The following is a 17,603-nucleotide window of genomic DNA, read 5'->3' as shown; positions in this document are numbered from 1 at the left end:
AGCACAGGCTCCGGACGCGCAGGCTCAGCGGCCATGGCTCACGGGCCCAGCCGCTCCGCGGCATGTGGGATCCTCCCGGATTGGGGCACGAACCCGTGTTCCCTGCATCGGCAGGCAGACTCTCAACCACTGCGCCACCAGGGAAGCCGTAGAATATTTATTGAATTATACATTGTCTTTGCAGCCTTACGTTTCCCTTCTACATTTTATCTGTCTCTTTTATATCGGCAGGCAAGTACTTCACTACAGAGGAAGTGGCTAGTCCTGGAGTGGGTGGATCGTAAGTAATATATAATATGGTTTCTGCCTGAAACAAGTGCTCCTTTTCCTCTCTTTTCTTTCTTATTCTTATTCCTTCTCCTCCATCTGCATTTTATTCTTGTCTTTGTGTTCTTTCTTGCCTGTTATAAAAACCTCTAGACACTGTAAAAAGCCTGGTTGGCTCTTCATAGCAGGCGGATTCAGTAAGATAGGAGTGAGTGAGGGTTACACACCTGGCTCACGGCTGGCTCCCAAAGTAGAAGCGGCCCCAGTCACAGCATCCAGGTGGGGGGGGATTTTGAATCTGACCTGGGCTAGAGACATATCCAAGAGTTCTGATTTGATGACCTCTGATCCAAAGCTCTGTGAACTTACATCAGATAGGTAGCAGATTCTTGGTTCAAAGGCTCGGGCTAAGGAGGGTTTAGCCAATTCCTTTTTCATGACTGTTCCAGGTAGAGGCTCTGACAGGTGGTGGTGAAGGCTCCAGTTTTAGACACCTGAAGTGCAAAGCAGAGGTTCACAACTGGGCTTTGGCTTCATGAGGAGATTAAAAAAAAAAAAAAAAAAAGACAGGGAACATGCGGCTTTGGTGAGACTGATGGTAAGTGTGCTGACCTGGGTACACGTGGATGTCAAAGCAGGAGCTCACCTTTTAGCAATCCAGAGACCATCTGTTTTCCAGGCTGAACCCACACTCCAGTTGGCTAGCATCTGGAGCTAGCTCTGGAGCTAGCATCTTAACATGTTAAGACTAAGACAAGCTTGACATAAGGACAAGTGAGGGCTGGCTGAAGTTTGAAGATCTTTAGTAACTGTATCTGAGAGGAAATGAGAGAGAGAATTCTGGGACTTGTAGATAGCACATCAGAGGCAGAGCAGAAACCCCATGACCTAGTCTTGCCAGTATGTCTGATAAGTACTGTATCTCCCTCCCCAACTCTGTTATCAAAATAAGGTAATATTCTCATAGGAAGAGATCACTTCAAAGTTTTGCACATATTTAAAAAAGAAACCAAAATTTCTAACTTGACATATGATGTAAATAAGCTTCTTACCATTAGGAGGCAATGTTGGCCTATAATTATTAACCTTCAGAGCCTGAAGCAGTACATTTTTTTCCCCCTAGAAATTATAGGTGGTAAAATCAGAGCTCTTTGGTAATAGTAGGCAATTCTTTTCTAACGTGGATATTTCCACAAGATTTTAATATAGGATATATACTAGTCTAAAATGAAAACGTGATCAAATAAAGTATAAAATGCAAATTTAATGGGTAAAATAACAAGATAAATGGAAGCTTTTCAGTATTATTTTCAGGAAGTTCATCTAGGCACTAATAATAATTCCATTACACGAAGCTTTTACTAATGTATAAGATATATATTAGAGGGCTTCCCTGGTGGTGCAGTGGTTGAGAGTCCGCCTGCCGATGCAGGGGACGCGGGTTCGTGCCCCGGTCTGGGAGGATCCCACATGCCGTGGAGCGGCTGGGCCCGTGAGCCATGGCTGCTGGGCCTGCGCGTCCGGAGCCTGTGCTCCACGACGGGAGAGGCCACAGCAGTGAGAGGCCCAAGTACCTCAAACAAAAACCAAAAACCAAAAAAAAAAAAAAAAAAGATATATATTAGAGGTAAGCAAAAAGGGGAAAAAAGGAACAAGCAGCATTTATATTGAACTCCAGTTTATATTTTTATTTTTTAAAAAGTCCATTGCTTTAAAATGTTTGAAAACTACAGATCTGCTTTAAAAGTGTTGGAAGTATGCCTGGCTTGGACGCTGTCAGTTTAGGAGATATTCTTCCTTATGAGTACTGCAATTGTATTATTGGATATCCTAGTTTATAGACTGTTCAGAATATAAAGTACCAAACAAGAGGCTTATAGACTGAGAAGAAATTGTTTGCTATTTGCTGGACTATTTTATCTCTAGATGAAGGGAGAAAGTGGGAAATTCAAGGAAAGGGAATCAGAGAACGTAGAAAATGTACAAAGACTCTATAGGGATCAACTAGTTCACCCCTCCTCATTTCACAAATACAGAAATGATGATCAGGGAACACTAAAATTGATGAGGATGTAGTAATAGGAGTTTTGAGTGAGAGTGGGAATTTTTACCATATGTTGGAAAGGAATATGCTAATATCTGCTAGAGCCCAAAGTTGGATTAACCTAAAACCCAGCAATTTCATTCTTCGGTATGTATAGTCGCTACAAAAATTGGCCACATTCTTCAACAGTGAGACATGTTGAAGAATGTTTATAATAGTAAAAAATTGTAAACAACTTAAATGTTCATCAAATGGAGACTAGACATATAAATTGGAAGAATTCTAGAAAATGTTCGAATAGTAACAAAATAACACTTACGTAGTTTAGTCTGTGCCAGGCTCTGTCCCCAGTACTTTACAGATGTCAATTCGTTTAATCCTCATGACAACATATAAGGTAGGTCCATTATGTTTCCTGTTTAACAGATGAGGAAGTGGAGGCACAAAGAGTTTAATTAGCCTGAGGCACACAGGAAGGAAGAGGCACAACTACTATTTGAATCCAGGCAGTGAGGCTCCAGGGTGCCTGCTCTTAACACTTTCATTTGTGCAGACTCTTGTATGTACACATAATATCATCTATACAAAACTTACAAACATACAGCACAATACTAAGTAGTGCTTATGGACCTGCACCTATGACGTAACAGTTTAGTAACAAGCATGGGAATGAGAGTAGAAATCAGAAAAGCGGTTACTTCTGTGTTGGATGGATTGAATGGGATGGGAAGGAGAGTGAGAAATTCATAGGACTTCATCTGTCTGTGCTGTTTTATATCTTTCAAAATAATCTGAAGGAGATAAGTCCAAATGTTGAGATTTGACAAATCTATGTACAAATATGTATATATATTCTCTCTTTAATTTTGGGTATATTTGAACTATTTCACATGAAGAAAAAAAGAGGAGTTAAGTATAAATTCACACAGCTAGTTTAGTGGCAAAGCCTGGACTTTTGACCCTTGGTTCAGTGTTTACTTCACTATGAGGTTGTACTTGATTGCTTTCTACACAGACCAAGTTGAGTGCTTTATGGGACTCTACTTGGCGATAACATGCTTGTTATCTGTATGTTCCCACTCTCGGTCAGAGTGCGTATTAAGTAACTTTGAGACAATACTTTCTAGAATTACGTTTCATGTCTGGCTCTTGGTTTCCTGATGAGGTAGAGGTGAAAGAATGCATTTTTCACAAATGCATTCCTTTGAGATTCTGAAAAGAGCAATTTACACAAAATCATTCACCAGCCTGACAATGTTGGCCCTTAAAAAGAATTGATGTTGGATTTCTTATCAGATTTCCAATTTCTCCTCTTTTCACTTAGGTGCCTTTCTGTTTCATCTGGGCTGAGCTTCAGCCATTTGGACTTGGTCCAAGAAGCTGCTTGAGTTAGTTCTTCAGAGAGCAGGGAGCCTGCTTCCTGGGTTTGTCACAAAGATCCATGATGCTGAGAAGCACAGGTATCCTGGTGGCACCAAAGTCCATGGTGTTCTCTGATATCCCCCAGTGGCCTCATTGCTCACTCTTGGCAGAAAGAGTGACAGAATAACCCCCCAAGGCACTCGAAGGATCAACATTTGTCTACCATTCTCAGGGGGGCTCCAGGATAGGAATGTAATTTTTTTCCACTCATTTTTGAGTGTAAGAGGTCACTCTCCCTAGTTCCTTAGTTTGCTAAAAATGCTGATAATTAATAGATATGCATTACGGGTATTTCCATTACTCCATTCAGATATAATTTCAAAATGCCCAAAGAGCACAAAATATAAAAAATTACCAAAGAAGCGTACTACAGTAAAGTAACATGAAATTTACCTTGATTATATTCCTTTTATTTTCATGTCTAAAACAACTGGGCATTTGAAATTCATTGGTTAAAAAGTGACAAGACTCTTCAGTGGTAGAAAAATGAGAGTTGTTTTCTAATGAACTGAAATAATGGATGTCTTTTTTTTTTTTAAGAAATTCTTTATTTAGATTTTAGTGCTAAATCTTTTAATATAAACCTCTTGATTTAACACCACTGACCTAGTCTCGTTTCTATTTTTTACCTTGAGATAGGTAGCCTGCGCTGCTGGCCTGAACACCAAACCAGAAAGCCAGTGCTTTTTTGCAGCTCAGAGAGTGTGGCCAAAAATAAATCACACACACACACACACACACACACACACACACACACACACACACACACAGAGAGAGAGAGAAATACATAATATACATTAACCATATTTCAAACACTTTTTTGCAATCAAATATAGTATGCCATGGATACCGGCAATGCGGATTGAGAATTTGCTCCCTGAACCCAATTAAAATCACTCTTTTTAAATTATTTGAGCCTCTCAAACAGGAAGCCATAACTGAATAATCTATTTCAGCTGTAAATAGATTTGTGAACAAAAGGAAATCAGTAAATATCACTTATTTAAACTTTAAAAAAGTTATAACAATGATTAGCATTATTATCTTTCGAGTTGTATGTGAGACTTGGAACAGATATCATACAATAAATGGTGAGGATAAATAGATTCTCTGGGTATTAACTCTGAGGGGACTGGTCACATTTAATATGTTTAATCAAACAAAATCTTAAAACCAGTGGATGAGCTTCAGTAGGGTTAAGTTCTACAGGAGTACATTTGGGGTAAAATAATTAAAATTATAATTTAAAAATGATTGGCTCTAAGCAATCAAATGCAATAAAGGCTTACATAAGGACTTTTGCAGCTAGTAATGTTCCCAGTGGGGAATTATAAAAAGATCCAAAAAGCCTGGATTTAATTAGGAAGTTTTAAGAAGAAACATATTCTTGCCTTTGTAGAAAATCATGGGGCATCTGAACTTAGAAAATGGTATGCACTTCTGTTTAGTGAACTGAATATATTTTATCAGAGGTGGATGGGGTCTAGAGAATGACCAAAGGGGAGTTAAGAGTTGCCACATGTGAATGAATGGTCCAGAGGTGAGGGGAGCAGATTATGGGACTCCAGTCCAGAAAGACAAAGGCTGAGAGAAATATGCTTAAACAAACAAAGAAATCTAGATGATTATTAAGAGAATGGAAAGACTTCCCATTAACTAATTCACCATGTTGTCTGATACCACCTCCCACTTCCGCTTTGGTAACCATAAGCTTGTTTCTGTCTGTGTGTCTTTCTGTTTGACAAATAAGTTCACTTGTATCGTATTTTAGATTCCACATATAAGTGATATGGTATTTTTCTTTGTCTTCCTGATTTACTTCACTTAGTATGATAATCTTAGGCCCAGCCATGTTGCTACAAATGGCATTATTTCATTCTTTTCTTATGACTGAGTAATATTCCATTGTATATATATACCATAGCTTCTTTATCCATTCATCTGTTGATGGACATTTAGGTTGCTTCTTAGCTAATGTAAATAGTGCTGCTAAGAACATTGGGGTGCATGTATCTTTTCAAATTAAGAGTTTTCTCTGGATATATACCCAGGAGTGGGATTGCTAGTTCCCATGGTAACTCTATTTTTAGTTAGGTTTTTTTGTTTGTTTGTTTGTTTGTTTGTTTTGCGGTACACGGGCCTGTCACTGTTGCGGCCTCTCCGGTTGTGGAGCACAGGCTCCGGACGCGCAGGCTCAGCAGCCATGGCTCACGGGCCCAGCTGCTCCGAGGCACGTGGGATCTTCCCGGACCGGGGCACGAACCCGTGTCCCCTGCATCGGCAGGAGGACTCTCAACCACTGTGCCACCAGGGAAGCCCTCAGTCACTTTTCTGACTGAACTTCCATCTCTTTATGTTCCCCTCCTCACTGAATCTTTAAACGCTGAGGTGTCCCACAAAATTCACACCCTAAGTGAGCTCATATGTCCTCTCGCACTTTATAACATCTGTATGCTGAAGACTCCCAAATCTCCAGCCTCTCCTCTAAACTCCAGACTTGCATATCCAACTAGAGACTTGATATCTCTTTGGCGAATGTGATATAATAAGAAATATATATTTTGGTATTTGTCCCTGGCTGCTGGACTGAACTCCTAAAACCCTTGTAGTTTCCTAAGTGATTTGAACTTTAGGAGCATATTTTGTTATACTTGGTTTTTGTCACAGACTCCTGAAACAGCTCTGGAGTGAAAAACTTGAAAGGAGTATCTTTTGTTATTCAACCATGCCTGGGTTCATGTTAATGAGGTGACTTTTGGAAAGTTCCTAAGGGTGAGGGGCTGGTTACCAGGGGAATCAACTGTGAGATTAGAGAGTTGGAACTTTCAGCCCTACCCCCTGACTTTCTGGGAAGGGAAAAATGGGCTGAAGGTTGAATTAATCACTAATTCCAATGATTTAATCAACGGGTCTATGTAATGAAGCCTCAACCAAAAAACCCTAACCCAAGGGGTTCAGAGAGCTTCCAGGTTAGTGAACACATTGAGGTACTGGGAGGGTGGTGCTCCCAGAGAAGGCATGGAAGCTCTGTGCCTCTTCCCACATACCTTGTCCTATATATCTCTTCCACTAGGCTGTTCCTGAATTGTATCATTTATAATAAATCAGTAATAGTAAAGTGTGTCCCTGGATTCTGTAAGCCATTCTGGCAAATTATTGAACATGAGGAGGGGGTAATGGGGACCTGTGGTTTATAGCTGGTTGGTCACAAGTACAAGTGGCAACAGTAGGACTTGTGACTGCCATGTGAAGTGAGGAGGGCAGTCTTGTGGGACTGAGCACTTAACCTGTGGGGTCTGCACTCTCCAGGCAGCTAGTGTCAGAACTGGGTTAAGTGTAGGACACTCAGTTGATATCCACAGAGAACTGAATAATTATTTTGTGTGGAAAACCCCACACATCTCGTGTCAGAAGTGCTGTTGTACATAGAGAGAGACAGGAGAGTTGACTTCTAGTGAAGACTTGATGTGCGCTAAGCAGAATTCATGACTTGTTTCTCAAATCTGTTCCTTCTCTAATATTCCCTATTTCAGAAAAGGGCACTGCCATTGACTCCGTTCCTCAGGTGAAAAACTTCGAGTCCTCTTTTCTTGACTCTGAATTTCACACCTGCTATCTAATGTGCCAGTGAATGTTGTCAGCTCAACCTTCAAAATATATCCTGCATCTGGCTATAAGTCACCACATCCCAATGCTCATTCAAACCACCATCTTTCACCTGGACTGCGACACACCATGTTAACTGATCTCTAACGCCACTGTTGCTCCCCTTTCCCCAGTAGTCCATTTCCACAGAGCTACCATTCTGATTTTTTTTTTTTTGCGGTACGCGGGCCTCTCACTGTTGCGGCCTCTCCCGTTGCGGAGCACAGGCTCCGGACGCGCAGGCTCAGTGGCCATGGCTCACGGGCCCAGCTGCTCCGCGGCATGTGGGACCTTCCCGGACCGAGGCACGAACCCGTGTCTCACTGCATCGGCAGGCGGACTCTCAACCGCTGCGCCACCAGGGAAGCCCAACCACTCTGATCTTTTAAAAGCAACGTCAGATCACGTCACTTCCTTGCCTCAGCTTGCTTACAATTGAATCCCAAATCCTCACCATAGCCCTATATTAAATGACCCCTGATTACCTCTCTGATTTGATTTCCTACGGCTCCTCTGCCTGCTCAATCTCATTCAGTTGGCCTCCTTGCTTGTCCTTAAACATGCCAAGTATGCTCCCTTTTCTGGGTCCTTGTAGTTTCCTTTTCCTCTTCCTGGGAAGCTCACCAGTATCCAATGGATGTTGGACCTTTATTCAGGTCTCTGCTCAAATGTCACCTTGTTTACCCAATCTAGCTTGAAACCCTCTTCACCTTATCTCCCTGCACAGATCACTATTTGATATTATATCTTAATTTGTTTACTTGTTTGTCATCTGTCTCCTCCACTCAAATGTAAGTTCCATGTGGACAGGTAATTTATTTCATTTATTGCTCTATTTCCAGTATGTAGAAAATGTCTGGGGCATAAAATGGACTTTATACATGTCTGTTGAGTGAAGTAGTAAGTGCATTTTCCAACCAATCCTGAGGAGATCAAACTCAGAGTTCAAATTAAGGTAATTGAAAGATGATGATTAAAGTGATAATTTGCACATCTGAGTTTGTAAACTGAGAGTCATATCAACTACGATTTAATTCTATGCAACCATTCTCTCACAAGGCCCTTCCCAGCTCAAATTTTCCTATTATTTCTACATTAGTTTTCCTGAAAAAGCTTCCTTTTATACTGTCATCTTCCTTCTCTTGAACCTTATAGTGGCTACTTAGTGTCAACATTGAAGCCAAAATTTTTTACTTCTGTTTTCAAGGTGCTCTCCAGCCCTATTTGTCACCTTTGCCCGGGGATTCAATAGAATTTTCTCCTTTCTGGTTCAAACATGTGCCATGTTTATTTTCACTTCTAAACCTTGACTCATGCCGTCCCTACCACGTGGAGTGCTTCTTTCCATCCCATCCACATCTTACCCTGCCCTTAATAGTTTTCTCAGTTCTCAGCATCTCAGTGAGCCTTTTCATTCCTATCCTGGTTCTTTATTTATAGTGAACCCTTCCATCTCTGAGTACAAATATGCAATGCCTGACAGTATTGGATAACTGCCAGACTCAATTATTGATTGATGGATAGATTATTTAGCTGAATATTTGAAAATAGTTTACATTAAATATGAATAAATGTTTGGTTGGTTTTTGTCTCTGACGGTTTTCCTAGGAAAAGTAAGTGAGAGCCCAGTTTAAAAAATTATTATTTTATTTTCATGAAATTGACATCATGCAATACTATTTTTATCACTCAATTCTGAGTATTAATAAGTAAAGCAAAAAAGAATCAGCCCTCTAAAGTTACTTGCATTTAACCTGGCTAGAAAAATCAACCCGCTTATTTAATTTTTCTAATTCTCTTCTGCCCCACATATGGCAGAACATCTTTCTTATTTTAGCTGGTATATTTTGCACTTTATGTTGTATCCTTTATTTCCTTCTTAACACTTTTTCCCTTTATTTCCTTCTTAACATTTTTTTCTTTTTCTTTTTTTTTGCTGTCAGTTTGATTGCGTCATATCCAGTATGTCAAGTAAAACTGATATAAAATGTATACAGTGCTTGTATCAGTCTGGGTCCAATCAAGAATAGGAGCCACACAGTGGGTTAAGTTTAATATAAAGAATTATCGAGTCCTGATAAAAGAATGACTAGAAGGAAACTGTGTATGGTATTCTAGGGCTCAGGGAGAATACCCAAAGAAGGACAAACTTAGAAGGGTCCCCCTCCCCAAGGCTGGTTCAGATATTATTGGAGAAGGTGTAATTCAGCCCACTGGATAGCAGAGAAGCTTGCTGGTTTGTCCTGGCCACAGCTGTTCTGCAGTCTCCTCTGGAGTACAGGTGATCAGGAACCAGTGGAGGTGAACTTGCAGAGGGAATGGGAGCCAAGGCACAGGTGTGCTGTGTCTGGGTCTGCACTGGGAGGGTGGCAGTTATTGGGAGGGGGTGTCAGCTGCAAAGTGAGCAGTGACTCAGGGTACCAGTGTGAGCAGAAGAGCCTGGGGTCAGTTTCCATGTTGAGAGGGCTGCTCGGAAGTTTATCTCCAGGCCAGGCAAAGGCTGCAAGGTTGCTGACTCCACTGTATAGCAGCAGGAAATAACAGGAGATCGTCTTCCCTCCTCCAATGCCTCTCCAGTGCTCTCTGCTGAGAAAACTTAACATTGTGCTGTCTGTGGAGATGTTTAAAGGAGTTCTGTCCTCTGTCCCAGAGCATATATTGAAGGGTGAATTGGAGTTGAGGGGCAATATATTGATAACTGGCACCACGTTTACCTAAGTATAGATATGTCTGTCAAAGGTAAATGTTTTTAGGGAGGCATGTATGGATACACTGGCAAAAAGAATCCATATCAGGAAGACATGTCAGACTCTACGTCCATCCACATTTCTATAAATGAGCCAATTTTGTTCCTTTTTATGGCTGAGTAATATTCCATTGTATATATGTACCACATCTTCTTTATCCATTCATCTATCATTGGACATTTAGGTTGTTTCCGTAAATAGTGCTACAATAAATATTGGGGTACTTGTGTCCTTTTGAATTATGGTTTTCTCAGGGTATATGCCCAGTAGTGGGGTTGCTGGGTCGTATGGTAGTTCTATTTTTAGCTTTTTAAGGAACCTCCGTACTGTTCTCCATAGTGGCTGTATCAATTTACATTGCCACCAACAATGCAAGAGGGTTCCCTTTTCTCCATACCCTCTCCAGCATTTATTGTTTGTAGATTTTTTGATGATGGCCATTCTGACCAGTGTGAGGTGTAAGGCAGGAATAGAGACGTAGATGTAGAGAATGGACATGTGGACACGGCTGAGGGGAAGGGGAGGGTGGGACAAACTGGGAGATCAGGTTTGACATAAATACACTACCATGTGTAAAATAGCTAGCTAGTGGGAACCTGCTGTATAACACAGGGAGCTCGGCTTGATGCTCAGTGATGACCTAGATGGGCAGGCGGAAGGGGAGAAGGGAGGTCCAAGAGGGAGGGGATATAGGTATACATAGAGCTTATTCACTTCATTGTACAACAGAAACTAACACAATATTGTAAAGCAATTTTACTCCAATAAAAAAAAAAGGAAGACATGTCAGTAATGGACGAATAAATACAATTAAACCACAGTTATTTAAATCACTGGACAATAAAGGTATTCAGATGTCTTATTTTTTCTATGTTTTATTTCATAATTCTTTTTTTTTAACATCTTTATTGGGGTATAATTGCTTTACAATGGTGTGTTAGTTTCTGCTTTATAACAAAGTGAATCAGTTATACATATACATATGTTCCCATATCTCTTCCCTCTTGCGTCTCCCTCCCTCCCACCCTCCCTATCCCACCCCTCCAGGCGGTCACAAAGCACCGAGCCGATATCCCTGTGCCATGCAGCTGCTTCCCACTAGCTATCTACCTTACGTTTGTTAGTGTGTATATGTCCATGACTCTCTCTCGCCCTGTCACAGCTCACCCTTCCCCCTCCCCATATCCTCAAGTCCGTTCTTCAGTAGGTCTGTGTCTTTATTCCTGTCTTACCCCTAGGTTCTTCATGACATTTTTTTTCTTTTTAAATTCCATATATATGTGTTAGCATACGGTATTTGTCTTTTTCTTTCTGACTTACTTCACTCTGTATGACAGACTCTAGGTCTATCCACCTCATTACAAATAGCTCAATTTCGTTTCTTTTTATGGCTGAGTAATATTCCATTGTATATATGTGCCACATCTTCTTTATCCATTCATCCGATGATGGTCACTTAGGTTGTTTCCACCTCCGGGCTATCGTAAATAGAGCTGCAATGAACATTTTGGTACATGACTCTTTTTGAATTTCGGTTTTCTCAGGGTATATGCCCAGTAGTGGGATTGCTGGGTCATATGGTAGTTCTATTTGTAGCTTTTTAAGGAACCTCCATACTGTTCTCCATAGTGGCTGAACCAATTCACATTCCCACCAACAGTGCAAGAGTGTTCCCTTTTCTCCACACCCTCTCCAGCATTTATTGTTTCTAGACTTTTTGATGATGGCCATTCTGACTGGTGTGAGATGATATCTCATTGTAGTTTTGATTTGCATTTCTCTAATGATGAATGATGTTGAGCATTCTTTCATGTGTTTGTTGGCAGTCTGTATATCTTCTTTGGAGAAATGTCTATTTAGGTCTTCTGCCCATTTTTGGATTGGGTTGTTTGTTTTTTTGTTATTGAGCTGCATGAGCTGCTTGTAAACTTTGGAGATTAATCCTTTGTCAGTTGCTTCATTTGCAAATATTTTCTCCCATTCTGAGGGTTGTCTTTTGGTCTTGTTTATGGTTTCCTTTGCTGTGCAAAAGCTTTGAAGTTTCATTAGGTCACTTTTGTTTATTTTTGGTTTTATTTCCATTACTCTAGGAGGTGGGTCAGAAAGGATCTTGCTGTGATTTATGTCAGAGTGTTCTGCCTATGTTTTCCTCTAAGAGTTTGATAGTTTCTGGCCTTACATTTAGGTCTTTAATCCATTTTGAGCTTATTTTTGTGTATGGTGTTAGGGAGTGATCTAATCTCATACTTTTACATGTATCTGTCCAGTTTTCCCAGCACCACTTATTGAAGAGGCTGTCCTTTCTCCACTGTACATTCCTGCCACCTTTATCAAAGATAAGGTGTCCATATGTGCGTGGGTTTATCTCTGGGCTTTCTATCCTGTTCCATTGATCTATCTTTCTGTTTTTGTGCCAGTACCATACCGTCTTGATTACTGTAGCTTTGTAGTATAGTCTGAAGTCAGGGAGCCTGATTCCTCCAGCTCCTTCTTTCGTTCTCAAGATTGCTTTGGCTATTCGGGGTCTTTTGTGTTTCCATACAAATTGCGAAATTTTTTGTTCTAGTTCTGTGAAAAATGCCAGTGGTAGTTTGATAGGGATTGCATTGAATCTATAGATTGCTTTGGGTAGTAGAGTCATTTTCACAATGTTGATTCTTCCAATCCAAGAACATGGTATATCTCTCCATCTATTTGTATCATCTTTAATTTCATAATTCTTTTAAAAAATTGATGTGGGGCTTCCCTGGTGGCACAGTGGTTGACAGTCTGCCTGCCAATGCAGGGGACACGGGTTTGTGCCCCGGTCCAGGAAGATCCCACATGCCACAGAGCAGCTGGGCCCGTGAGCCATGGCCACTTGATCCTGCGCGTCCGGAGCCTGTGCTCCACGACAGGAGAGGCCACGACAGTGAGAGGCCCACGTACCGCAAAAAAAAAAAAAAAAAAAAATTGATGTGTATCATTCATACAGTAAATTGCACAAATCATAAATGTATAATTTTTTGAGTTTTTACATGTGTACACATAAGTGAAACTACTACCTAGATCAAGATAGAATTTTTCCACCACTTAGGAGGATACCTTATTGCTCTTCCCAGTTAAAATCCTCCCACCCCTACAAGAAATAGGCACTAATCTGGCTTCTGTTACTTGTTCAGGAACTTCATGAAATTGGATTCACAAGTAGGTATAATAGGTCCCCTACATATGAACAACTTCCATCCTGAAAGCACGTTCAAAGTCCAATTTATTCGTAAGCCCAGCAAAGTTAACCTAGGTACCCAACTAACACAGTCCGCTATACAGTACTGTACTGCAATAGGTTTATAGTACTTTTCACACAAATAATACATAAAAAAATACAAAAAATAAAACATTTTAAATCTTACAGTACAGTACCTTGAAAAGTACAGTAGTGCAGTACAACAGCTGGCATACAGGGGGTGACATCGAGTGAACAGGTAAGAAGAGTTACTGACTGGAGGAGGGAGAGGAGGTGGGAGATGGTAGGGCTGAAGGATCATCAGCAATAAGAGACGGAGGGCAAGCTGCAATTTCACTCACGCCTGACGTTGATGGCACAGGTGATGGTCCCTTGCTGGATTCATCCTATTTACCCTCTTGAAAAAATGATCCAGTGATGTCTGGGTAGTAGCTCTTTTTTCCTCTTCATAGATGACACGGGATTGCATTCTGAAGGGTTGCTGCAACCTTCGTGTACCGTTCTATGTTCTTGTCCTGTGCCTCAAAAACTAAGTGCCTCCTCAAATAAAGAAAATCCCCTTGCCATTTCCTGCATTGTGAATCTCTTTGGTTCTTCAGTTACTTCTTCTTCTTCTTGTGTCTCTTCGTCCTTTCTCTGGGCCTCCAATTCCTGGCGCTTCTTATCAGTACAAGCTACATCATCACTGCTTTTACTCTTGCTTCTGGACATTCTGGGCTTGAAATAAAGATACTGTACCACTGTACTCTATACAGTACTGTATAGTAAAGTACACAAAAGCACAACCACTTGTAAACAATGCACACATGTGACAGTGTACACCAGACACGTGAACTAACTTATGTGATCGGACATGCGAACAGACGTTTGCATCTTTGAAAGCTCGCAACTTGAAGGTTCGTAAGTAGGGGACCTACTGTACTCTGTTGCATCTGGCCTCTTTTGTTCAACATGATATCTTTTGAGATTCACCCATCTTGCTACACATATCAGTATTTTTTTTTTTTTGGCATAGCATTCCATTATATGCATATACCACAATTAATTTTAAAATTCTCCTGTTGATAGACATGAGGGTTATTCCTAGTTTTTGGCTATTATGACTAAAGCTGCTATAAACATGAGTTTTTGTGGAGCTATGCACTCATGTCTTTCAGTATATATTCAGAAGTGGAACTGCTTGGTCCCATGCTTTAGTAGTAAGTCCTGTTTAGCTTTAATAGATACTGCTGAACATTTTTCGAAAGTGTTTGAACCAATTTCCACTCCCACCAGTAAGTATGAGAGTTCCAGTTGCCAACAGTTAGCCAGTCTTTTGTTTTTAGCTATTCTTGAGGGTAGTATTTTTAAGAATTAAGATTAATTAGAACTATACAATTATATTTCTCAATGTTTATAATCTTAACTATATATTTATCAGCTTCATATATTTTTCATGTTCCCTTTTGATAAACAGAAAGAACTCTTGTTTTCCTCAAATGTTATCTGAAGTTTCAAAGTAAAAATTACAGCAATGGTAGCTTTTGAAATGTATTCTCAATTTACATATGCTTCCACATTATGATATATATCAGCTCTCCACTACTAAACTTTACTATAATACTATAATAAATGTTTGCTCATTCAGAGAGCACATAACATTCTTTTTGATGCCACAGTAATTATTATGATTATCAATTATCATTGTATAATATGGCAGGGGAAAAACTGATTATGTGAGTCTTTTTGCCTGATTAGGTCCTCTAAAAGTAACTGGAATTTCTAGGTAAACATTAAATACCTTCTCACAGTAATAATATAGTATGGCGTTTTTAAGAGCATAGTCCAAGATTCACACAGCTCAGTTGCAATCCTGGCTCTGCTAGGATGCTGAATAAGAAAGTTTTCTGTGTCTCTGTTTCCTAATTTAAAAAATGGAATCGGTAGTAATACCTGGCTATAACAAGGGCAAGTTACTTAACCTGTCTGTGCTTCAGTGTTCTCAGCTGTAAAATGGGGATAACAGGATTATTGTGAGTACCACATTGTTAATATACATATATATGTAAAACGCTTTGAATAATGCCTGGAACTTAATAAATGCTATATAAATATTAGGTACTTATTATTATTATTATTTTTTTTTTTGCGGTACGCGGGCCTCTCACTATTGTGGCCTCTCCCGTTGCGGAGCACAGGCTCCGGACGCGCAGGCTCAGCGGCCATGGCTCACGGGCCCAGCCGCTCCGTGTCATGTGGGATCTTCCCGGACCGGGTCACGAACCCGTGTCCCCTGCATCGGCAGGCGGACTCTCAACCACTGCGCCACCAGGGAAGCCCGGTACTTATTATTAATGTAGAGGAATTAATTAGGTTGAAGGGTTGTAAAGGACCGTGTAGTTCCAAACAGCAATCAGTGTATTTCTCAATCCCAGATACAGCCCCGAATTTTTGAAATTTCTCCCACCCCCTCCTCTCTATTTCTTATCGAAAACAGCGAAGTCAGAAGAATCAGGACCAGACCTGGCTCTCGACTACTTTCCTTAATAAAGGCTACTTTAGAGAGCTGTCGTGACGGTAAAAATCGGCCTGCTTCGGGAAAAGTATATTGTTAACTATAAAGGACTACGATAATAATGCCGTTAGATTTATCCTCTACATTGCTTTTACAATTCAGAAGTGCACTTTCTCCACTCCAGCCACTTTTCCGCAACACGCCCTCAGCTTTCCCTCCCTCTTCCCCGACACCGAAGCGTCTTCTTTATAAGTGCCTCTTCCCTTCTGTGAGAAAAGTTTCCTGCCACCAGAAAGCCCGAAGGCGAGGCTAAAGATGGCGGGCAGTCAATTACGACCCCTGAGATAGCCTCCCGATACCGAGCTGGGTTTAGGGTAGTCGCACGGAAAAAGCGGCATCCTCTGGGTTTTGAACACCTCCGCCCCACCTTGCGCCCTCTCTGTGTGCCCACCCTGTCCGAGCCCCAAAGCACGCCGGGAATTGTAGTTTCCGAAGGCCCGCTTCAGTTAGCGCATGCGTTCCGAGGCCTTTCCCCCCGCCCCCCAACACAGACACGGTTCCGGATGAGGAAGCGGCTAGTGATGCCACGCGTTCTGCGAGCGGTGGGCGGGGGCTTCTGGGAACTGTAGTCGTTGAAAGCGGGCGCCGTCAGTAAGGGGACGTAGCTTTCTTTCCTCCGGGTTCGCTACTGCAGTTGGTTCCCGGCGGCAGCCGCTGGGTCAGTCTGCAGTTCTCCCGTAACGGCGCTCCAACTGAGTCCGAGGAGGCGCTTTCCTCCTCCCAGGTTCTCCTTCTTCGGCGCTGGATGCTCCTTGACTCGCGGTCCATTTCTCTGCCTAGTCCTCTTCCTCTTCGATACATCTCCAAAGCCCGGGCTCAGCGGGGACTCGCCCTCTGGGAGAGACAGGGCCGCGACCTTTTCAAACCCGGTCCCCACCCCGCGGAGGCCGTCCTCATTCCGCCTCTCACACCGGCTTCCCCCGCTGTCCTTTTTCCTCGCCTTGGTACCACCGCGCTCACGCTCCTTCCACTCTTTTTTTTTTTTCCTCTGCAGGGATGGAAGCTTCCTGGCGCCAGGTGGCCAGTGGCCGAGGCCGAGCCCGAGGACGGGCCACTGCGGTCCCCTCCCCAGGAAATGGAGTCCATCTTCGCGGCGCCGGAGGAGGGCGAGAGAAGGGGTCGGTGGGCGCTGCTGGCCTTGGCCCCATTCCCGGTGGAGCTGCAACCCCTGCGGCTGCAGGTAGCTCAGCCCGGCGCAGCCCCGCGGGATCTGAAGCGCCGCAGACTTCCGTGGCCAGTGGTGAGAATGGCTCCCGTCCTCGGGCTCACCTGGATGCCTACCTACTAAGGCACTTGCTAGTCAGAACTGCCTTCGCATCCATTTCTTTCCTTCTCCTTCGGGAGTTTATTATTGGCCTCACTTCTCAAACCTTTCAGGCAGCTACTCATTCTAGGCCGATTCCCATCACATCTCTTTCATCATCACTGTAATTGATATTAATCAGTGTTACTTCTCCGTCCAATGTTCTTCCCTTCACTCTTTTTTGCCTACTGAATCCCCCCAGTTGCAGACAGTGGCCTGGGGGGCTGATTTAGCCTATAGTTTGGTTTGGTTAACACAATGCATTTAAATCTGAATTGGTTGCCAGCAGTTTTTTGGTTTTTCTTTTTAAAATCTCATAAAAATCTGGTTAACAACTTTTCTTGTAAGATAAGGTATTGTGGCATTGGTACTTTTGTGCGTGGCAACAGTCGGCT

The 17,603-nt window shown here is 42.0% G+C and overlaps 1 protein-coding gene across 2 annotated transcripts in view; it reads left to right on the top strand.

Annotated features, from left to right (window-relative positions):
- The first annotated feature begins 16,488 nt into the window (after positions 1–16,488).
- The window catches only part of NFXL1 (nuclear transcription factor, X-box binding like 1), a 52,509-nt gene continuing 51,394 nt past the window's right edge, over positions 16,489–17,603 (top strand). Inside the window, exons 1-2 of one of the 2 annotated variants that reach the window (XM_082837779.1) lie at positions 16,489–16,563; positions 16,900–17,085. In XM_082837779.1, the coding sequence (XP_082693905.1) occupies positions 16,902–17,085 (184 nt within the window). In that variant the 5' untranslated portion in view covers positions 16,489–16,563; positions 16,900–16,901. Of the gene's footprint in view, positions 16,564–16,899; positions 17,146–17,603 lie in introns of both variants that reach the window. The other variant, XM_082837778.1, reaches the window with a different exon arrangement.

This window comes from Leucopleurus acutus (genome assembly GCF_964270905.1).
Source record: "Leucopleurus acutus genome assembly, chromosome: 4".
Lineage (NCBI taxonomy): Eukaryota > Metazoa > Chordata > Mammalia > Artiodactyla > Delphinidae > Leucopleurus > Leucopleurus acutus.
This window is presented reverse-complemented; position numbering and strand designations above follow the sequence as displayed.